Here is a 24,831-nt window from a genome sequence, read left to right as displayed (position 1 = left end):
AATGGTGAGGATTTCAAAACATAGGGATGAGTATAGCGGGATATTACTTTAAATTCTTCTCTGTATTTAGTATCTTTATTTGTTTTATTTTATCAGTTCTTTGAGGTTCCCAACAATGTGCTGCCAGTCTGTTTAAAAGGTTAAGGCAGCCAGGATATGTTCCTTGATGGGATTTTATCATGCTAGGCATGCTCTGTTTCCTGATGAATATATTAAAATTATTACTGTGCAAACAGAGTTTCTAATTACTGACCTGCTTGCCATTGTACTGTGCGTTCTGTATGCCCCCCTTCTTCTCCATGCCTTGTTTATTTATCTGCACCAGTGAATACAGAATAGTCTATGCAATGTCATTTCCATCCACATGAAAATGATTTTGAAAATGCCAATCTTGCCTATTATACAGTGTAATTACTTGTCTGCCTTTTGATTTTATCATATCTCCCCTTTGGGGAAGATACTCGCAGAGGCTAAACATCTTAGCGGAGCTCGTCAGCTGGTGAATTGCAGCGAGGAAAAGGAACAGTTTTTGAACAAAAGTGCGTTCCTCCTCGTGGATGTCAATGACTGAGTGTTTTGAATGGTTTACCTTTTGTGTCGAGGGTGGCGTTATATCAAGTGGAATCATGTCAGGTAAGTGAGGATTTGAGTAGACCAAACTTTTTATGCCAAGTACCATCTGAGAAAATAGCTCAGCTCCACTCAGATCACATAGCATGGTACGAACAGCATTTCTTGTTTTCCACCATATAGAAAGGTGATGTACCACTGATGGTACACACACCACAGTTTGAGAACCATGGGTGCGGACAACACTGAACTGCCTCACCCTACCCCTAAACTAATTATAAGCATCCAGGCAGTTTCTCACTGCTTAACTACATACTCGACAAAAAGAATAAGTCGGTATGTTAAATATGGAAAGATGGAACCACCTTGGTGCATTCTTATGTTATGAATGAACGTTTGTCTGTTTTCACCCAGCAGGTTTTTCTACTTACAAGGCCAAAAAACCTTATTTTTCAAGTTCTTTCTGATTGTCACCGTGACATTTGTGACATGTCACACAACCGTGCCTTTTCAGTGGCATCTATAGTGTGCATGTGTGTGTGTGTGTGTGTGTGTTCTGTGTAGTGTGAAAGTGTCACCCATTTTACTGGAGCATCTGCACTACATCATGGAAAAGGGCAACCCTGTTGTTTACTTGTCTGCCTGCAATGTTGCACAGGGGGTTGATCAGGGGAGTTGATAGGAGCTGCAATTTAAAAAGAGGACACTGCAGCTCTGAACAAAAACAATTAAAGGAAAATGAAAGACAGCCCCCACGGGTTAAAAATAGAAAATTATCAACATGCATGCTGGAATCCACCGACCCCAACCACCCCCCCCCCCCACACCGGTACCCCTACACCCCCCCCTCAAACTTGCTGGGCCTGCATTGTTATGTATGATCAGATCTGCCAGTTCTTCCTCTAAGCTCCTTGTCACATTTTGACTTAATGAAGTGCAACTTAGAAGGGAATTGGGTTCATCATGCTAGTCGCACGATGCTCCCTTGTTGTAGCAAACAGGAGTGGCATGGGACCGAAGCGCTACAGCGCGAGTCGTTATCATTCCGGTCAGTCTGTTTAACACAAAATTAAACAAAGAACTAATTAGTGCCTCATGAATTAATAACTGCACTGTTGCTGAGAAGAAGTTAGGTTGCTGAGGGAAGATATAAAATAAGTAGGAAGATCAGGTTAGAATTATTATTACTTTTTACGCCGGTGCATGGACTCTCAAGGTTAGGAAACTTTTGAGAGGATTTAAAGGTGACTCAACTGGTTCTGCCAAAGTTGCTTTATGTCCTGATGTAACACCATGTCAGGGTTAATGGGTGTCATATAAGACCAGGCACTTTTGTAGGAGAAAGTTATATAGGTATAATCTCTAAGTTGATATTTTTGCCATGGATATATATATAATTTTTTTTGCTCAGTATGGAAAAGGAACTTTCACATTACCTACTTTGACCCCGCAGTTATGTCCTTTATCTGACAGAGTTTGATCCTGGGAAATTATTGTATGCTTTCCCCGGATGTTTTACAGAACACTGATTTGTTTTTACTCTTTATTCTGGAAGGCTGAGTTGAGTCGTCCTTTTATTAGAAGAAGCTGCTATTAAAATATCCTAATACCTAACTCTCACTTTAACATTACCGCCTCTAAGTAAATTATTGCCGGCAAACTGCTGAAAATGCACAGACATAGTTAACAGTTCTCTACAACTGCTTGCCACGCTTCAGTGCGCTTTACAAACCATAGTCTCCTCCCTCAATCACCAGCCCTCCCCCCCTCCCCCCCAGCTATGTTGTGAAGCCTGGTTATCTGTGCTGTTTTTAGATTGTAAAAATCAAACAGATGGGACTTAACAAAACTATAGCTTTTTTCTCTCCTTTGGAGTCATCTGGAGCCCTGCTACATGCATGTCAACCACTGTAGATTAGATGAGTTGGGTAAATGTATGGATTTCTCAAGAGCGTGCATACATATATATACGACGAAATAATCAGTGTCTGGGGGTCTTAATGTTTCTCCTTTGCTCTCTTTCTCAGATGAAGTGAGCCCCTGTGCGGAGTGACTCCCCAGGAAGAGAAAACGAGGTAGGACAAATCCCCAACATGACTGATTACTGTCCCCACCATCTCCCCTGTTCATATCTACAACAATATCAGGCATCTTCATTAATCCCCATGGATCAATGTGTCTGGGGGTTGTAAAAATTGACAAATGACTTATTAGAATCCCACCGTTTTATTTTCCAACTGATTAACTCACAGCAATGTCGTACACTATACAGGCACACTGATGTATCTGTTTTCCAAAGAGGGCCTCTCTCTCTGTCTCTCTTTCACTCTCTATCCTCTCACTCCGCTCGCTCCCTCTCTCCCTCTGGTTGTATGATAACTCTATACAGTGTGCGAAAAGCACCCTAAACACTGTGTATTAAAACCCCACTAAGCTGCAGCAACTCAAGACTACAAGTACAATAAGGTGCTTTTGACACAGAAAAACAGGTTTATTACTTTCCTGACGTATACGGCTGCTGAGCAGCGCTTTCGCTCACTTGCAGTACTTTGAATACACAAATGAACACAGGCCGACTTGATGGAAAAACAATCAATTAAGAAATGTTATGCTTAACACTGACGGTGATAAAATATATACTGTACATATATTATCACCATGTTGCCTCATAATTTTTCTTCCCCCCCCACAGATAACATTCTGTCAATTATACCTCAACGCTCTTTTACGCCTGCTTTATATCTCGATGTTGTTGTGGCCACAACATCCCACACTGTCATCTTGACAAAATAATATAGTTTTTCTACAATATGACATTTATTACTTTAGCAGACATTAGACACAGACATCTAAGTACAGATGACATCCACCAAATTAACAAGAGTATAAACCTTTTGTTGCTGATAAAAAAAAAAAAAAATCTGCCTCTCCACAATTTGACTCTCGAGAGGACACTAATGACTTGTGACTTGAAGAAACTAGGTTGCTTCCCCCCCCCCCCCTCTCTCTCTCTCTCTTCCTGAGATTAAACCTTCTGTGCTAATGATGTTAGCTGGTATGAGCACAATGCTGATGTAGCTGATGTGAGTCTGTCAGGAGGAGGCATACAACAAACCCTTGCCCCTGGCCTCCCCAGTCAAGAGAGATCCAAACATTTAGAAGTGACACCATGGGCTGTCTCGTGTCAAATCAGAGACCCTCGCTATCACCGGGGGGGCGGCGTGGCCGTGAATTGAGGCGGAGGGCGACATCACACTCCTTTGTTTCTGCCGGTGTCACTCACACACCAGAGAGAAGACACACTCCTTGCATCAATCAGAGCCTCGGATACGTGACCAGTGTACCTCCCTACGACATGATGATGACACTATCCGTAGATAACCTCACCGACGCAATGAGTAAAAGCAACAGGAGATGCGACCTGGAGAGCCGATCCAGTGTAGCCACAATTCCCCAAAGAGCACATAACACATGCACACAGGTTCTTGTATCGCATTCTGTGTCTATCCCCTTACCCTAACCCAACCATCACAAATAAATGCCTATAACTCTTATTTTCACCCTCATATAAACCTAATTCTGACCCTAACTCTACAACCAGATCTCAACCCTCATTTGTTGGTCCTCACAAACAGTACACACAAACACAAACCATTTTAAACTGGTTGCATTGGAAGTTCTGTGACACAGAGTTAAGTACGAGTCCAATGTAGTGCAGACCACATATCCTAACTTAAGTCTTCCCCTGTGTAGCCACATAAGAACAACATAACTGAGTATAGTTAGTTTAATTGGCTTTTGATGTATGTTAATGCAGCTAATCATAAAGGCCAGCTGGCTTCAACGCTGGGCTGGCATGATATCCTGCTCTCTTTGTGGCCCCCGCAGACCTCTGCGAGGGGAACGCTCCTTGAGCGAAGTTCCTCTCTTCGATAGTGGGAGGAAAATTAAACTGCCAAATTTGTTTTCATTGGTTCCAGGAAAAAATCTCAGGGGATTTCAAGGCTTTTAATTGAGCTCACTGAGCAGAAATTTGTAGGGGCTGCTTACCAACAAGAATTGTGTATCCATATTAATTCTTTTTGGTCTCAGTGAAAGATCAGGCAGATTTGGAGTGACTGTTAAGTGAAGTGACGCTTTGTGAAGAATCACTGTATAATTTGTGTTTTGTAATTTTGGCCTCTGTTGAGATTCTTTTCAACCCGCAGTCCTCTGTGGAAACAGAGGAAATTGGTTTCATAATGGCTGATAATTGAGATTCCGGATCATTTTGTTTAGTGTTTTGTTGGCTTTTCAGGGTATGTGTGTAGGAGGGTACTAATACTCTAATAAACTGGAGTCATGGACAGAGGTAAATAAAGCTCACAGTTGGCCTTAGGAGGGATAATTTGTCTCAGCAAGGGAAAAAAAAGAGCAACAACTCATGAAACTAAATTTAGTGTTATACTGGATCACTCGGTATAACAACAAAAAAATAAGAAGCCGCCTTTTCACACTTTATGCTCTCCAATACTTTTCCTTCTTTCAATTTTTTTTTTCTTCATTGTGACAAAACAAGCAAAGGCTACATGGAAACGGCAGCCCTGTGTAAATATTTATGATGTAACATCTCCATGTGAATAGACTTTCCTCCCAATCCATCCATCATTACGGGCATATCGTGAAAGCCCACCTCCCGATGGCGGCTCAGGGCCTTAGGAAGCTCAGACAGGAGCGGCGTGTCCCCCTCTCATTCAAAGTATTTGTTTTTCTTTTGACTGGGGGCAGCCCAGCTGTGAGGGCATTTCATGTGTCAGCCCCTCGGTTTTCATTCAGCGCCGACTTCAAAGCCCATTTTGGTCCATTGTTTTCTGTGACGTGGCTGCTAGACCCAAAAATGCCCAAACAGAAAAATGTGATGTAGGTCAAATTACAGCAGTTGTGGGCCTTGAAAAAAAAGTGGAATTCTTATGGCCAGAAAACAAAGCCCTGGTTACCGCCTATCCCCAGCCTTTGTGCCTGTTGTCAACGTATCACTTTATTTGTAGTGGAGCTGAATGAATGAATGAAATGTAGAATAAAACTGGTGTAGCGTAGAGAGGCTGGCAGAAAATCAATGTTTAAGCTCTAACACTTTCTTTGTTGCTTTTTAAGAATTCTCTCCACTTAAGAACCAAATGACAAATTGCTGAAGATGTGTTGCAGAATATGTTAAGTTGGAGGCTATATCGAGGTCCTCAGTTTTCAGGTTATTTGCTGCTTTTAGAGTGAGACTTACTAATAGGCAGTTCACGCACAGCACGCCGACTTGTGCAACGATTTGAAATGTGAAGTATGTCTACATTTGGTACAAAACAAAGTGGGACCAAAGGCTCTGTCGTGATGTTTTTTTCAAGCTTGGCAGTCTTAAAGAATGCGAAGGTGCCGTAGATTTGTGAGGATGTGTGTGTTTGCAGAAGTAGGTAAGTCTGCTGCCTTACCTAAGTGGATTACAAGGTTTTAGGCTTTTCTCCTTGCACAACTTATCAGCAGAAAATAGGCGTTGCAGACGTTAGCGAAATATTGCCACCCAGACTCTCATAACATTATCATTAGCCACGGAGGATTGCTGAAATGTGATTAATACATCACCATTTTGACAGACTGAGCCTGAAAAGGTAATATGGATTATTACAATGGTTTGTAGAGCTCAATGCCGCCATCCAAGTTTATCCATTTATCTGCAATGATGAGACTCCTTTGTGTTGTATAGCATTGTAACATCTATCTAAATAACAATAGATATCTCTCCCGTACACAACAGTTGTGTGCTGTTAATATTCACCGTGTGCAACAATACACGTGGGAATGAAGAGATGAGACAAAACTTGACTCGGAAGAGGGAAAAAGTCCATAGAACATTATGAGCATTATGAATCGATGCTCAAGCCTCTAGTGCTGGGCACTTTTTCCTTGGCATTGGTATCTTATTACCCTCAAACTCAAATATTGCTACCGTATTGTTCAATTACAACTGGTTGAGTGCTGGATGATGCGATCCGCTATGTAAGAGCTATTTTTTTTCTTTGTTTGTGTAAACACTCTGTGTGTTTTCATTTAGTTGGCCCTGGATGATACTGAATAAATGCCATTTTTCTGTTGTTTCAAGTGCCTCTTTTCTCTCCGTGGATCCATTCAAGCTTTCAATACCTTTTCTCCCCTCTCCTCTCCTGTCTCTTTTTTTCCACGAGCAGGAGGGTTTTACTTTACTCCTTTGTCATCCTAATTGATTGCATTAACCTTTTGAGTATTGAATTTCCTGTGCATCACGCCGAGCACAATGTGGAATATTATCATAATCCTTCCAAGTAATGGACATAGGGCAATCAACAATGCTTTAGGAAAAGTACATCTTTGAAAGATGGAGCATCATATTCTTTTCCATCCAAGGACTTGGACAGGTTGAGACTTTTGAGCTTTAAGAAACTTTCTTCTTCTATCTGCTGCTTTTAATTTATGCTGTGATGGCAAACTACGTCAAAGATTCTGTGTCCAATTGAATGATGTGGAAGAAGCTAATGCACATTTCACATGTTTTTTTTTAAATTTGATAGTCATATATCCACTGGTCTGAAACCATAAACGGCTGTGGATATTAGCTGTGATTTGTACATTTATCGACGCAAAAACTGTCCATTACAGCACAGACGTTATTCTTTAGAGTCACTGGAAATGGTATATTCCTCCAACACTGGTAAATCCCCATATAGCAAATGCAGTTGTAACCAAGAACCCAGATTCTGGCAGGAATATTATGTTCACTAATGGAGTGATAGGAATGGGTTAGTTGTACCAAACAGGTATTTTGCCAATTTTAAAAATCAGCATCTGCCAATTATTGCCTCAGCTGATTTTGTTCTCCGAACTTTAATAAATACTGCCGTTGTTATATGTATATGTGTACTGTGTTATTGTTATTTTTTGATTAACTGTTTCTGTGCTACAGTTAATAAAACTAGGTAGGTAGCCTAATATGCGGTAGCGATCTACAGTAAAGGATGCTCAGCTTCTTCTAAATGTTGTCAAATATGTATTGTGTTGTATTTACATTTTAATACTAAACGTGTTATCGGATTAGAATGTGTCACTAGTTTACTCAACAGATGACGGATAGTGCTACGTGGTTTTCGGATTCCCGTAGAAGACTTCCGCATTAAAATGTATCCTTTTTTTTTCACTGTGGTGAGCTAGACCGTGATTGGACAAATGTGGCAAAAACGTCACTTCCAGGGAAGCTCAGCTTCTCTCGGAGTCAGTGGAGCAGTGGGCGGAGGTTGGGCTTCTGCATGATGATTGGAGGAACTGTCCGAAAGACGGAACCAGTTTTTGATTGACAGCGTTGCAGAAACATACACGACAACAGAGCTTTTTCTGTCTCAGTCCTGTGTGGATTTTGCGCGGGAGGTCTATAGACAAATACCTATTTTTGACTTGGTGATATATCCCATTTTTACACTGTAAATAAAAACACTATCATAGCATTTCAGTTGTACATAATGATCACGTGTCCTTTAGGTAGTCACAAGATCCTCGTTGTGCTCTCTACTGTTTGAGTTTCCTTAGAGTAAGACGGTCACTTCTACTCAACTGTTGTTTGTCCTTATGCTTTAGCAGGATGATGTAAGACTACAGCCTCTGTAGACGTGCAAACTAAAGAAGAACTTTCACTGGTAAGGCAGGTAAAGAGAGGGAAGGGACTTCTGATCATGACCATCATGTTCCTATATTGCAGCTGGTTTCTGAGAATATCTTAAAGCTGCTCTACTTTTATTGGTTAATCGTTCTCAGTTTTACTGGCCTAGTATAATATGAGTTGGGATTTCGGTAGGGACAGTGAAATAAATTTAAACAGACATTAGTATATTCCTTTATAACACTGCACCTCAGCTTCACTGGTAATATTGAAGCCCCAAGCCTAAAATCTACAAAAGACACTCCAAGGATAACAATAAAATAATAGCCTGTTAACAAGGCAGGAGGTAGCCCATTGGCCTTTTGAGTTTATTCTATTGCTCGAGTTATTTTATTTAAACAAGAAGCTAAAGGAATAAAAAGTAGTTTATGTTTAATACCCACAACTGTCTTATAAAGGCTTAATGTCAGGAGGCTTTAGGAGAGGTGTCACCAGAATAACACTGATCAGCCTTGAGCTTTGGAATTAGAGACAGCAAATCTTTAAGTTTAATGTGACAACTCGGATAGTTTAGAGTGAGATAAGTGAGCAGCATCTTTGATGAACAATTATTTTACATTTTATACAGCTCATTGTCGCATTGTACGTATTTTGTCGATCGTACAATATCAGCAACGTATAATTCCACCGATAATGTAACAACATAACGAGAAACCCAACACCGACTCTGGGCTTAGCTGCATATTCATTGTCAGGCTTGCTGTGCAGTTTAAATATAGTTTATTTGTAATGGAGTGAAATGTTGATCTTCTACGGGCCACTCAAAATACAATATGTTGTGTGTATGAATGCTGCTGTAAACCACCTGGTTACAGGACTCACGATGTCTACATACTGCTGGGTGTTTCTCTGTAAACACTAGCTTAAATGCATTAAAGTAATTGATTGTTGAAAAACGGACAAAATTATCGTGTTAACGTGTTTCCCTGGCAACAGCAAGTATTATCTGGGTTCTGTTGATGAATTGAAGCAAAACACCCTGTAATTCATAGCAACTCTGTTATATATTTCAGCTCAAAGAGGAAAAATCAATTGAAACAAGCTCTTATGCATGGATAGATGCTAGTTTTGATCAATATTATTTTCACACGGATAGTGCCTTTGAGTTTGATTGAGACCTAGTTACACAAAGCAAGCCAACGGTGTTCAGGACTAATGCAGAACTGTGGATATTCAGAGGGGGGGAAGGGTCACTATTTGGACACATTTTTTTTAGCACATTCACCTGAGTTGTATTAATCAAAATAGAATAATGTGATTGAGTGAATGTGTAAGTCAAAAAGTAGGTCAAGGTCAGTCAACACCACAAAGCCTAATCCTGTCCATCTTTTGTATTCCATCAAGCGTCAGTAGTAGTATTCCACTGGGAACTTCTGTGCCCTCAGCATATGGAAACTAAGGGCCCTTAGTTCAATTATACAAGCCCATCGAGCTTCAGAATATTGACATATCTCGGTATTCTGAAAATGTCACGTATAATGATCAACCACTTCCCCAGAAAATGCTTTCATAAAAACCAAGATCTGGAGGCAAGATGTGGAGGGAATTCAATCTGTCAACTGTAGCTATAAGGTCAGGATTTACCTGCTTAAAGGTGGGTTTGATATGAATGAGACTCGTTGGCTTCTCCAAGGAAAGAGGCATTACTGCATTGTGTGTGTGAGGTATGCAAACGTCACATAATAGAATTCACACTGAAACCGATCTCGCGTCAAAGTAATTGTATAGTGCGGTGGTCACAAAAAAGCTGTCAAGTCATTGACCATCATAACGTGGAGAGAGAGTTAATTAGGACATCTTAATGTCATAAATATGGGATGGATCTCATTTTTCTGATTATACCTTGTGAAGTTTTCTCTGTGTAGCAGACATTTGATAATCCAGTGATTCACCTCTTGCTATATGCTGCAAGGAACTGAGACGCAGTCAAAAACACAATAGATGCAACAAAATCCAGACCCTGCAAACTTCTGCATCACCTTAGTTAACATGAGTTGTGTTGCACAGTCTTTTCAACAACAGCTACACACAAGTGCCGCTTATTTTCATAATCGATGAATGCGTCCATTGTTTTCTTAATTAATTGATTAGTCGTTTGGCCCATAAAATGTCATAAAATGTTGATTTGGTCTTTGTCTTTGTTTTGTCCACAAGCCAGAATTATTCACTTTGAATTATTTCTTTAAAGGTGCCATGTGGCCAAAAACGGTTACTACATTCAAATTCAAAATACCGAGGTCTTTTAGGTTTCGTTTTCTGACGTAACTGGCAACCCGTGGTTGCTCGGACAGCTGAGACTCTACTGACTGCAATGATTGGTAGACGGCGGTAGGTGGCGTCACATGCCAAAACATGATTTCAAAACATAAACATGATTTGCAGTCTGCAAAATATTTTCTTTAATGCAAATATTTTGGCTGTACTGTTGTTGTTGGTGAGTTCAGTTTGTTATATGAACATTATTCCTGAGTCTCTGTGACATATTAGGAGAATTTTATGGCCAGTTGCTTTAGATTTATTACATAATGCACCTTTAATATACGGAGCAAAGAAGCCAGAAAAAGGGAGCATGTTTTATTAAGACGGATACTCAAACTGATTAATTGATTATCAAAATAGTTGATGACTAATTTTAGTAATCGATAAATGGATTAATTACTTCAGCGCTACTACACACAGAGTCTTAATTGATCTAATCTGGTTGCTGCTCTCTTTTTTTCAGTTCCATTAGAAAACTCCCATCCTCCCCCACTGTCTCTCCCTTTACCTCCCACACTCTCTACCCCCCATCTGCCCTGACCTACATGGTAGTCACATGGCCCCGGCTCCCTGGCTTGGCATTTTATGGAAAATCTGCAGGAGATAAAGCCACAGGGTTTTAAAGTGTTATCCCTGCCTTTCCTTTGAGATGAGGCTAAACACTGAATGAGGTGTTATTCCATCAATGCTGTGGACACGCGCTCAGGCAGCCGAGAGGATATCTTCATGCTGTCTTCCCCTTCCCCTCTGTCTCTTTCTCTCTCTCTCTCTCTCTGTGTGTGTGTCTCTCTCTCTCCCTCCCTCCCTCTGTCTGCTCAGTTTGAATGGATTTAGTGGGGTGTCACCACTGCGACTTTGGGGGATTTTTCTTTCCCTGTCACAGTCTTCTGCATGGTTGCTTAGGTTATTTACTTAACTTGTCCAGAAAATGGACTGTGATCTGCAGCTTACTGCCAAAGCTAGTGAGGGACAAGTGCCACAGTTAAGATATGCCAGACAGGCACCTCGACGCTCGCCTGCCTGCCTCTGCTTGCTTACTCCCTCGCTGGTGCTGAGGACTTAGTTTTGCACTGTGACCGAGTCCCCTTCACACTGTTGTCTGCCTGTAAATTTTCTGCTGCCCTTGCTATTCAGCCAATTATAGCGAAAGAGCTTTAGTGATTTTTTTTCTCCCCCTTCTCTTTCTCGTGGTGTATATTTATATATTTATTTAACAAGTGAATGATAAGCACTGCTGAAGGTTAAAAAAATGCTGAATTTCATAATGCATATAATGTCAACTATTTTTCCCTCTCCATAGCAGGACAAATCGATAAAAGGTGGCTTTTAACAAATACACACAATAGAGACTTTGCTTCCCGGCCTGTTGCATTTATATTTTATTACCTTTTTAATGCATAAAAACACAGCCGCTTTTCATTTGAATTATGAATTATGCAAACTTTTTTTTATGCAAACGTAAAAAGGGACATACACAGATAATTCTTGTTCTATATTTTCTGTTTTAAGTTCTTGGAGAAGTAGTTCTTTTTTATGGAACTGATAACAATGGCAGAAACAACCATTGTCCTTCACATTATTGTGACTTTACGAGACAATGCACAGGTTTAAGTGATGTCAGTTTTGGTTCGTTTATCTGGAATATGTTGCGGTAGATAGAGACGTGCGCAACCGCGGTATTCTCTGTCCTTTTAACAAGCTGCTTTTTCTCATGCCGTCAACCCTTTGCACACGTAGCTACACATTCAATATGTGGCTTGTAGTTCACTCCTTTTGGCCCGTCTGCACAGTAATGAGGTGTGTTGTATTTGTTCCTCTGATTGTACTTTTTTTTTGAGTTGTTTATTCTTTTCGTAAGGACATGGAAGAAGGTATGTTTTACCTGATGTCTGTGATAGGCCACAGGATGAGTATCAGTACAATGTCAAATGTAGTACAGAGCCACAAAGCAGTTTAGGAATGCATCCAGAGTGCTCTGCCATGTTGCATTCTGGTGTTAAAATAACCAGAGCAACTATCTTCCCAAAAACACTGCATAAGATAACGCAGGACAGGACAGGACCGCTTTGCGTGACTGTGGTGATCGGTTGTAGTCTTGACTGTATGACAGAGCGCTCACAGCAGTCCCACTGCAACCAAAAAAAGATCATCACGTATTGTTCTATCAATCATAAGAAACAAAACCAGAAGTTACACAAGTGATAATTGTGCATAAAAGAAGTGACACCACAAAATGCACAGTGTTCCAAAACAAGAGAGCAGAAGAATAAAGGACTCTTTCCACCAATGCAAATTCAGCCGACGCCTAACAGTGGGAACGGAAAGAAAAACTGCTTAATGTGACAAAATAAAGACAGAAACACTCCAAGGGAAAGTTAGAATTAGGATCCTGAAAGATTTATGCCTCCATTTTATTTATAATTTGTTTTCTTTTCCTTATTGGAATTGAGTTGAAACTGAATATTTGATGAGCAGCACAGCCTACAAGTAAGGATGTTATGTCAGCAAGGCAAGAAAAAGAAAACCAAGAAAGGAATTTTGCAAAGTTTACGCTTTGAAATAAACTGATATGCCCCTGTTTTCACAAGTGGATTGTTAGTTAAGTTTGTGGGGTGGGTTTTCGCTCTCTGCAGGTTGCGTTGAGCCCCGTCTCGGCTGGCGTGTGCGCCTTTCCATATGCACTGCGACGAGCGCTGGGTACTCTCCGTTCACAGAACACCATCTGCATTTTGTTGTTAACGCGCCTTCACATCCAAAGGAGGATTAGGAGGAAAATCCCCAGGTTTTTTTCCTACCAGTTGACAAATATCAGATTTGTCTCAAAAAATTAGCTCCATCTATATCTCCCACCATATGACACACATAAAAGATTATCTTTTAATACCCAGCCAGCTTGGGTGTGGAAAAAGCAGATTAAAGTTTCAGTTTGGTCATATTTACCCATCCATTTCAAGTGTAAGACTGCCTGCATTACACAGTACACAGACCTCTTTACAAAGAGCCCCCCCCCCACCCTCCTCCCCAACCACCACCTCCTTATGTACACCCACCCTCAAGCCTTTACCTTCCAGAAACAAGATGTCTCCCTTGAAACAATTAGACATCATACGTAAATAATTCATCATTTCCCAGTCAGTCTTTCTCTTCTACGTGTCCTTTAAACAGAGTGAGCTGCCTAAGAGGCTAAAGTGAATAACAGCAGCAGGTGCCTTTTCAGACGGAGCTTTGTAGTCCGCACAGGGTGCTGAGCTGTTATTTTAGTGGCCCACTGGTGAGGAGCAGGGGGTGGCTGGGAAATGGACCTGGTGGCTGACCTGAGACCTGCGAGCTGTCCCATTAGCAGCGTGCTTTCAACTAAACGCTACCAGCTGTAACTCTCGCCTGCAAACACACTCGCGTCTCAGCGGAAACGGAGCCCTAATACAAAACAATACTACGTGCACTGACATAGTCACCTGTCAGTTTAAAGAGGCCAATCGCAGAACTCGTTGCTCGAATCCGGGTGTTACGGGTCTCAAAACGTTTACGTCCTAAGAAATAAACCCTTTAAACCCTGAAGAAGGTCATTTGTGCCTGCAGTGACAGATTGCAAGAGTGGACATGCATGATTATTACCCATCAGCATTCATCAGAGGGATTTAAACATATGGGTAAGATGCTTCTTAAGCCTCTGCTAAGTCAGTGTTTTCTTCCTGACCATTTCATTATCAAAAGCATAATCATCATCTGCCGTGGACAGAACCAAAGGCCTCAGGCCCTACCTGGTGTTCTGGACTTCCTTTCTTCCGCTCAAGACCACTGCCCCACCCAGAGGTTGCTTTATGAACACAGGAGCCCCATAAATGAAATTAAGGTGTCAATTAGTCAATTACAGCATAATAACTCTGAGGGCAGACATTTAGAGACAGAGAGAACCTCAGCTAAGTTCATTTCCTCCGGCCCAGGAGCCTAGCGCTTGGCACACGTCACTCTCCACCCAGACTCGCTGAATAAGGGCCCCAGTGCTCTCCCTAATGTTATTTTCCCCTGGATATCTTTTTTGATCAACAATTTCCTTTCATGGGTTTGTTTTTCAGATGCAGGGGATGCACTTTTTCTCTCCCCAATTTGGCTAGGGAGAATTCTATAATTTAGTAATTAAAATCTTTGTTAGGCTTTAGAAATTGCAGCTAATTGAATTTAATGGGAAGATGAATTTCAATTTTATTTGATTAGCAGGACCCCTGGCATAGGTATTTATGGAAAAAAACTCTACAAAAATATGCTGTGTGGGCTAAGATGGCATAATAGAATTACAGATAATCAGATTTCACTGTCATGAATTTCACTCTAATTCCAGTATAATTTTCCATTAGATAGCTGGTTTACAAATATTTGCTCATCTGCGATGGGAAAGGCTATCTGTCTAAAATGATTACAGACCGAGCCTTCAGAAATATGTCCCTTTTTTTTTCCCCCTCCCTTTTAAAAACCAGATTGCGAGGGATCAAAATTAGGGAGATTGCATTATGGATGTCTGCATCCGGGAGAGCAATGGGGGAGATATGATGATTACGGCCGGGGGATGAAAGCAGTGTCAAGAAAAATGTATGACTCTAAAACATAGGCCTTTTCTATCTGCAAAATCTCTACTCTCAGCACACTGCAGCCAAGTAACATGCCATATCATAATTCATGTAATATCACAGACAGTGCATGAATAAAAGGAAGACGGTGCAGCTTGTTGACACACAAATATACACCTTATACCTCATTTCAACGCCGCGTTAATTGCTTTCAATTGAAGATTGCGCAAATACAGTATATATCTGTATATGTGGCGATATATATACAACAATTATGAAAATTGAACGAGATTGTGAGGAATCGTGATCATGACAAAGCGGCGCATTACCGCCGTCCTCGTTTCCCACTATATTTGTGTGTGTGCAAGCTTAATATTCAGCTCCTTCTCTGCTTAAAAATAAATATATAATGCAATATAAACAGACGTGAGAGGGAATAATATCCTGCATCACAGACAACCTCGAAACAACACCGGGGTGAACTCTCGTTGAATCGTGCCTTAAAAGTCCCTGCATCAGAATTAAGCATTTACACATTCAATTTCCTGCCAATTTAACAACAACATGACGGTGAATATTAAGAATAAACTTGATCCGTTGTCTACTGGAAAACACAAACTATTTCAATTTGTTTGTGTTTCAAGTTAGATGCAGTAGAAGTGTTGCTTGTCTGTGTAACACCCGACCACCCCCACCCCCCCCCACCTGTGCACTCCACCAGTTAGGACCGACCTCAGCCCCACGCCAACTATCACCCACTCCATCTCCTCTCATTCGCTCAGTCACTCTTTGCCCCCAAACTGCCAGAGACAGCAAGAGGGGTTCAAAAACACAATCTGACTCTCGGCAAAGGTCAGATTTCTCACTCGGCATGTCTCTGGGCTTTGGGCACAAAAGCCACTGAATTCACATCTTTCAACTGGGCCCTAGCTTTTGTCCTGGGAAAACGGAGGACTCGGGAGTGGGCCCTGCACCAGACCAGCCCCTCCTGGAGCGCACTGTCAGGGGCAGCCAAACGTCTGGCCCCGGCAGCCCTTTGACTGATGTACCCCTGCCATGTCACGCGCACGGCGCCGCGCACTCACGCTCACACGCATACACACTCCACCTTGCCCCTCAACATTCTCCCGCACGCACCACACAATACCCTCGGACCACATCAAACGAAAAGCCCCACAGCTCCCTTTGAAAAGTAATGGATTTGCCCCCAAAGATGGCAGCTCCAGGGGCCAGAGGGCTGTAACGCGTAGACAAGAAACCCTTCCCTCTCGTGTGCTACATGAATATAATTCGCCCCTCCGACCAAAAACGTCCCACAGTATGAAGTTTTGGAGATACAGCAGTATTTCTGTTATCCTTTTCATTGACATTGTTGTCGCTGTAAGGAACAAAGCATTTCACAGAGACAGAAGTTTTTCACATGTGATTTGCAGCCACAGTCAGTTCAGTGTTTTTTTTCAGTCCATTTATTTTTGAAGCAGAAAATTCAAACAGTCTGTACACTGTTTCTAATGACTGTGGCTAAAAGTAAGAGGTTTTTCATAACTGTATTCTATGACTGTGTCTATCCTTAGTCATACTTACCAGGTCTCACTAATCCACGTAAAAAAAAGTGACTTTATAGAATATATATGATCGTGTTCAGCAAAAACAGCAGTTTAAATGTGGGCCAAAGGGAAGAAAAAAAAAAAAAAGTGAAGTAGTATTTAGAATGCAATTTTAGAGTGAGGGTGGAGGCTTTTGATAGAAATTCTTTTCTGGACATTTTCCTTTATGTGGGTTAGGAAGGAGGAGACAAAGCTGTTTTTTTCCATTATTAAACAGGATGAGTCATCATAATTTCAAAATCCACCAAAACCTGTTTTATGCACATACTTTGGACTTTGCTGACAGCACTCAGGAACTGAAGCCAGGACTATGTATCATTGTATTATGGTTCACAGCCATAAAGTTGTTCATTTCCTCTTTTCAATAACCATTAAATGCTAGTTACACACACACACACACACACACACACACACACACATGCACGCGCACACACACACACACACACGCATGCACACACACACACCACCTTTATTCAAAATAAAACAGAAATACGTCCGGTGACCTTTCAAAGTTTGGACCTTTTCTGTGTCACTTTTGCACATTCCTGACACAGAGTCATGTTTACAGCGTTTGGGCTGTGCGTACAAATGGTCCAGAGTCACTTTGCATGCCACTGCGGAAGAAACTGCCAGGCAAATAAGGGGTTTGTCTTATAAAGTATTCATTGTCACCTGGTAACGGCCGTCGTTTATCATTTCACCTGAAATTACAATGAAAACTGATAGCTTATCAGAGGGAGGGAAAGGAGAAAGAGTGCGCTTTGAAGGGAGAGAGAGGAAAAGAAAGTATACGCACTGACGGCACTGAAATGGAGAGGATCCCTGTTTTGTGAGACAAGTCGAAGAGGTGGCTCGTGAAATATATTTTGAAAAGAAAAACAACAAGAATGTCAATATCATATCCATTTTTCTTCTTCTTTTTTTTTTTTATGTATTGCACTCGGATCATTTAATAGTTTGGTGACTTGCTTGTTAAATTACCCTCCACTACCAAAGTGTCAATATTATAAAAATCACCTTTTTACAGTCAGTCACACACTCTTATTTCACTTAAATAATTCACCTACTACTAATATATTTTCATAAACGTGTAATCCTTTCCCCGCAAAACCCTTTCCTTTTTTTTTTCTTTTTTTTTTTTCAAAGTGTTGTGCTTTACCCTCATTTGAATAGAGGCAGTGGAGGCTCCACCCCAAGAGAGTTGAAAGGCTAGAAGACCACAAAGATGGAAAAGGCCAGCCCACTGAGGGAGGGAGAAAAAACTGCCTCGACTCCTCTGCCATAATTTCCTATCAGCCTATTCAGAAAACATCACCAACAGCTTGGTCTGTGCGTGTGTGTGTGTCTACAGGAGCAGAGCAGCCAGTGAGCGAGAGCGAGAGAGAGAGAGAGAGAGAGAGAGAGGCAGCGAGTGCAGGAGCGGCACAGAGAAAGAGGGAGAGAGATAGAACGAGAGAGAGAGAGAGAGAGAGGAGGGAAGGGGGAGGCTACGTTTTCTTTCACCTACCCCCGTCAAACCACAAGAAGGAGGGGCCAGACCCTAAGCTGCCAATCAAATCCGCTCGTGGCAGCCGGCATTATCTCAGCAACAAACTATTGACAGATTACATGTCAAGGAGTTTAGTGCATGATTGAAGGAAGCCCTTTTTTTTTTTTTTATCAAGTTACTTTTCCGCTATATTTCCCCCTCAACCAACCAACGTTTGAATGACTTTCTGACAGAGTTGAGTAATATTATGAAAGTTACATGTCTGAGAGGATTTAACTTCGACTTCGCTGAATATGGTGAGTGCTCTTCTCCTTTATCTTTGCCAGATATGTTTTTTTTTTATTATTAGCTGATAGTTTAAGGTGTGCCTTCATCTTTGACTAAATATACTCCGAGGGGGAAGTTGTTCATGATTTAACTGTGTGTGCCAGTGTGTATGTGTACCAAAGTGTTGCGACACCCTTATTAATAGCTCTAAAAGGTGACTGCGATATCAAATATGATTTCTCGAGCACTCGAGTCATGACACTGTGTTACACACACAGTACACATGTGAGGAAAGTTCACACAGACAGTTTCATTTTCTCTTGTCAAAGTGCATTTCTCTTCTAGGACATGAGAACACCATAAACTCTGTGTGTGTTTTTGTATTCTCTTTGTCCATTTCCCCTCTGTTTTTATTTAGGTCATTAGATTTATGACGTTTATTTTTTATGTATTTTTTTTTTTTAAAAGCCAGAATTTATAAGTATAGAAATACAGGTATTGGTTTTTTTTGCCCACAGAGGCACTTGCAGTGCCATTAGGGCACACTGAATGGCCTAAGGGTTTGTTGCCAAGGGGACAAAGCAAACAAACTGTTGTGTTGCTTATGTTGTTTCACATGTAAAGGTGCCAGGAATTAACATCATTGTTAGTGTCTTTCCAGGCACCTCTAATTAAGTCTTCTTACAGTGCACAGTGTATGTATTATTTTATCATAAAATGTCCAGATCATTTCAGTGCAACACATGAAATGATAATCCATTTAGAACGTTCAATGAAGTTTTCCTGTGAACAGTAATTTTCTGCAAATGCACTCGTGCAGCTCGTTTTTAAACATTTATTAGACCTGTAACTGTCAGCTTTACAGTCATTCTGAGCGTATAGTTTCGAGAGGATAAACTTGTCGAGTGTTTTACCTCGAATACGCCTCACACTTGCCAGCGTCGCTCTGTCCTCGACACCTCACATGTTATTAGAAGGGTTTGCGTGCGCGTGCCTTTTTTTTTTTTTTTTTTTTTTAAACAAGTCATATTTTACAGCCACGCTTGTTCTTATTTGTCCCCGTGTGCACTACGTTTGTGTGCATGTACTTTGTGTTTTTACACGCTGAGAGTGCCGTCTCACCTTCGCACTCGTGTGTGTGTGTGTGTGTGTGTGTATACATTCATAGTGTGTTTCATTATTTGCGCCATATATAATTAGAACTACTCCATAAGTGAACTGCAACATTAGACGGATTCTCCCCTTTTACTGTGGTAAATGCCTGCCATATATTTTTTGAAATGCTTTATTTTGAATTTCTGCATGATCGAGTATTTGGTGTGTAGGAATACTTTTGAATATATATTTTTTATACACGTTATGAAATTGTGTGAAATTACATAAAATATAGCCAAAATATGAATTACCAGAAATATTCTATTTTATTGGTGTTTTTTTTTCTTCATATATTTTTACATAAAGGTATGTAATTCAAACTAAAGTCAAGGGTAGAATTTGCTTCAGGCTGTTATTTTTAATATGTTTATATGCCAATTATTTGAATCCCCTTAACAATTATGTGTTTTCTCTGGCTGTATAATCTAGCCGTTGAGTATGCCTGACACTACATAGACTTGTCTGCTCTTTAACATGTATATGGCACTGTTAATTAAAAATAAAATCTAATCAGAGGATGATTTTTTTTTGGGGGGTAGGGGGGTTGTTTTATTAAATAAGAAATGCTAAGAGACTGTGTAGTAAACCACTATGACCACAGGGTTTCACAAACATAATATGACAGAGAGAGACAGGCAGGCTCAGTTATTTTGTCTGGTTGTTTAAGGTGTCCCGTGTTATGTCTTTAAAATAACAACAGACAAATACGACTGTTATCGTGACACACCTTAATTTAAAACTTTTCGTCAGCCTGGAAAATGTTTTTCTCCCCTCATATGAGTCATAATGTTGATTGCCTTCTCCCTCACTGAGTTGTCTCATTAACCCTTTGTAGCCCTCTCCAACTTTTACGGCCTTCCACAAAACCAGAATGAAATGAGGGAGAAAAACAAGCCCTGGTCTGAAGGCCCTCAATAACCTTTTATCACAATTTAGCAATAACCTGAATCAATTTGATGTCTTAAGCAATAAAATATGCTGTTGCACTCCTATTTCTGCTGCTCCTTGGATGACAGTAAATTTACATTTTTTAATTAAACTAGCCGGAATTTTTATTAGGGGGCTGGACTATGCTAATGGGAATGTTGTGTACAGCAGATTAACAGAGTTTTGAAATAAATTTAACAGGGAGACATTTGGAGGGGGAAAAAAAAAAATGTGAGTCATTGTCTTTAACCTCTTTCATGCCGATTTCTCCTGGGGGATCCTTGTATTCTAAGGAGCCTTGTCAGGGAAGAGTGCTTCTCAGCAACGAGGTGATTAGTGTCGCCTTGTCAACCGAGGAAGAACGCTCACATTCTCATAATTTATTTGTCTAAATAAAGCCAAAATATGTGATTTTTGCCATCACCTATATGCATCTGAATGTACTGACAGATTTTTAACCAGGAAATGTGCCCCTTATTAAATGTTTTTATTTAGCTTTTTTTAATATATATGTATACATATATATATATATATATATATATATATATATATATATAAAATAAAAAAATAAAAATATATATATATATATATGGAAACATATGTTGTATTTCAAGATTTTAAATTTACATTTTAAATGTGCACCTCTGCGGCGTTTCCTTTCTTCTATTCCTCCTGCCTTAATTAATTCCCTTTCTATAAATTTAGTTTTCTTATTTTACCGCTACGTCAGAGCGGGACAATTTAAAAAAGTGTCAAATACAGTAGTTAATGGCAGCGTATATGTTTGTGTAGTTTTATGGTCCGCTCTCAGTATTTGATTGATGTTGCGCGAGGCTGTGTGTGTGTGTGTGTGTGTGTGTGTGTGTTATGCCTGGATTTAGCAGAGTGGCAGAGGGAGAGAAAAGGGGGGACATAGACAGTAGACAAGGGGAGGGAGGCGTGTGTGTGTGTGTGCGCGTGTGTGTGTGTGTGTGTGCGCGCGCGTGTGCATGTGAGACAGGGGGTAGAGACAGAAAGAGAGGGACAGCTGAGTCCGGATTGAGCATGTGCTCAGTCATCAGACACAAGCCACCCAACACCGTAATTACCCTAACCCCCGTCTTTTAATACCCAAATCACACCAACTGCCCTTCTTTTTTCTTTCGCGACAGAAAGGGGAAACATCAGAGATCAAACGATCAAATAAACTCAAGATGCACACGGGGCTGCTCCGTGCATCTTGCCGCAGTATAGCCAAAAGTATTCAGGGGCTACTTGATATGGGCCAGGAGCATGGCAAGTGGCATCACCACCTCTTTTCTTCACTCCTGTGCACTCATGCAGTGGCCAGCACCTAATTAAAACCTCAAAGCTCCCCGTCACCAATCTGGAGTAATGGCCTAATTAATACTCTGTGAAAAAATATTCCAGAATGATAAACAGGTTGCACCTTGGGTCTTCATTGTCTTTATCATCTAAAATATAACAAGTCAGGTTTTAGTATCGCAGATAATGCATGTTTGTTAAACTGCTGCACTAAAAATAAAGGATATGGACACGAAAGGGTTTTATTACAGTTTTTTTCCCCTAAAAAAAAAATGCTTAGCAATTAATTATAAATAATAAGGAATAATAATAAAAAAAAGAAGGTTGACTTTTTTTGTAATATTCCTGTATTTCTTCCTTGATCATCACACCTGCTGTGAAGATATCCCGCTTTTTAAAAAAAATCTCCCTGATGATTATGCCGTGTCATGTATTCGGATGTGCAGAGTCAAAAGCGAAGCTTTCCAGTAACTTTTTTTTCTTTCTGGCTCTATTTCCTAATCTGTACGTAGAATTATAATTTCATGCAAAGTAGGGGAGAATAATAATCTCTAGTCATTGATATGCCATATAAGAGGGGAAAATGGGGAAATGAAGAGGCAATTAGCAGAGTGGAAAACTTTGGCGTGTTTGTCTGAAAGGATGGTCTCCACTGGCCATGAATGAATTTGCATGCTTTGCTTATCGAAGCGCTCTTATTAGGGCCAGCTGAAAGAGAGATTAAGCCAGCACAAAATGTGGTGACTAATCCTTTTAAATGTGGCAGTGGGTCTTTAAGGTGTGAACCAGCCCGTCCTTAGGTTAGAGGATATGGAATGTGACAGACCACAACATTTGTACAAGTGCACGTGTATAAAAGGGACACATCAGCAGCAGATGTGGGGTTATTTCATGACAAGGACAGTGATTGACACTGGTAATAAAGTGTTAGTTTATCTCCTGACCCTCTTATCTATGGAACAAATACGGCAGGTGGGGTCAGACTCGGTTGAGATAATGACGGAAACACTTTGCGTGGTCCAGCAACCGTTGCTTTTTTTTTTTCCTTCTTGTTTTTTAATCAATCAATAATTCTTAGTGATTTTAGTAAATCATTAATACAAGATAATAAAAAAAGAAAAGAAAGATGAAGATGACACAAGGAGGCATTGAGAGGAATCAGCAGCCCTGACTTGAACACCGGTTTTTACAGCGTTGAGCGCACACTGCCCTCAGTTTCAGTTCTCGGTCACCTTTTCTTTGACAGGAATCCAGCGCGTGCTTTACTGTCTCTGCGTTATTCTCGATATGAGGGAAGAAAAAAAAAAAAAAAAGACGCAAACAAACAAGGAACCTCTTTTTTTCTGTCACCTTCAGCGAGAAAGTGTTTGCTCTGGCGAGTTACAGAGCCAATACCCCTGTCCTCGTTCTGTAATTGACTGCAAACAGGAACATAGTGACGTTTAAACACTGCCCTCCTCTCTCTTCTGTCTCACACACACACACACACACACACACACACACACACACATCCTCCACGCAGCCGACAGTCCCACACCCCTCAACTTCAGATCCCCCTCTGCCGTGTGTTTTTTCACGCGACTTTCTATTCACTTGGGTCAGTAGCAGGCAGCACCAGCAATAATTACTGTCTGTACATGATAAATCTGAAGCCCAGCTGTTCATTTCTGTCACTGCCAACAGAGACAGAAAGAGGGGAAGAAAGATAGAGAAGGAGAGTGTGGAGAGGGGGCTGCAGGCAGAGAGCCCAGGAGTTTTGCAGTTTGTCTGATTCTTTTTTTTTTTTTTTTTCCTACTTGGTAACTTGATAGGATTACATGGTTCTAGGGCCCACACCTGTTAAGAGGCTGTTAGCAGAACAGTTGGCAGTCCCGGAGCCACAGCTTAGCCATTTTCTTCTCTTGCTGCTGTCCATTTTTATGTCCTCTTTTGGGGATTTCACCCCTCGTGTGTATGACGGGGAGTTTGTTTCTCTGGGCTCCTGCCTCTGCCGTCAAAGGGCGAGGAGGGGAGAGAGAGAGAGAGAGAGAGAGAGCGATCCGTGTGACACGCAAGTGGTATGTGTTTGATGTTAGTGTGTGTATCCTACATTTGTTGTGTGTGTGTGTGTGTGTGTGTGTGAGGGAGACAGAGAGAGCGGCATCTCTTTTTTCCTCCCTCCCCTGAGACACGTATGCCATCAGTTTTGTTTCCCTCTCTTCGACCTCAGTCACACCGAAGCCACCTCCGGAAAACAAATACAAGCAACCACGACAGCAAACAAAGAAAGAATTCAATTTGTTCCTTTTTTTTGTTACATGGGTGGGGGCCAGGTGTTGGCAGAGTCATAAAATGCCCAAATACAGGTTAAACCAGAACATTTAAATGATTAAGGGTTAGGTTGAGAACATTTGTGCATATTTTAGGAGTGCCAAAGCCCTGCTGTCAATTAGAAATACTTTTGGAAGGAGTGGAGAAATGAGTAATACATCAAATTTGTTGCTTGTATTTTCTTGTTCGGTTATTAAAATGGAAAAATAAACCAGAATTGTGTCTTAATGTAACAAACACAGTTTGTTGGGGGATCTGAGGCAGTCATCAGACTTAAAGAAAAAAAAAATCACATTACAGTAGGTTGTTTTGTGCCTGGGTACAATGTGTCTCACTGCCTTATTTGGCTTTGAGCTGTAACCCAGCTCTTCAGCTTTGTCACTTTATATGGGCCCTCAGCACCTGTTCTCTGTAATGTGCCGGAATTTTCTATATTTGGCAGGAAGTTGAACTCTCAAATGGTGCATAGATCACTGTTTCTAAGCATGTACGCGACGATCTCCATGCTCTCCAAGGTTATTCTCTTGGTTTTTTTTTTTTCTCTCTGTCTGCTGTTGATCACTTGCTCAAAAGACAATATTAGAAAACATGATTCAACTTGGGAGGACTACGAAACATTTCTCACCAGGGCTTCTAAATGTCATGTTGTCCTGTGCATGTTATTGA

General features: G+C 40.9%; 1 protein-coding gene across 5 annotated transcripts in view; it reads left to right on the top strand.

The window, feature by feature from the left end:
* casz1 (castor zinc finger 1) overlaps positions 1 to 24,831 on the top strand; it is a 132,274-nt gene that overhangs the window by 40,784 nt on the left and 66,659 nt on the right. For 4 of the 5 annotated variants that reach the window (XM_083895363.1, XM_083895361.1, XM_083895362.1 and 1 more), the window contains exon 1: positions 18,386 to 18,497. In XM_083895363.1, the coding sequence (XP_083751489.1) occupies positions 18,449 to 18,497 (49 nt within the window). In that variant the 5' untranslated portion in view covers positions 18,386 to 18,448. Of the gene's footprint in view, positions 1 to 2,597; positions 2,646 to 18,385; positions 18,498 to 24,831 lie in introns of those variants that run through there. The other variant, XM_083895364.1, reaches the window with a different exon arrangement.

The sequence above is a fragment of the Microchirus variegatus genome (genome assembly GCF_963457635.1).
Source record: "Microchirus variegatus genome assembly, chromosome: 9".
In the NCBI taxonomy this organism is placed as follows: Eukaryota; Metazoa; Chordata; class Actinopteri; order Pleuronectiformes; family Soleidae; genus Microchirus; species Microchirus variegatus.
Note: the sequence above shows the minus strand (reverse complement) of the source record. Positions and strands in the feature narration are given on the sequence as shown.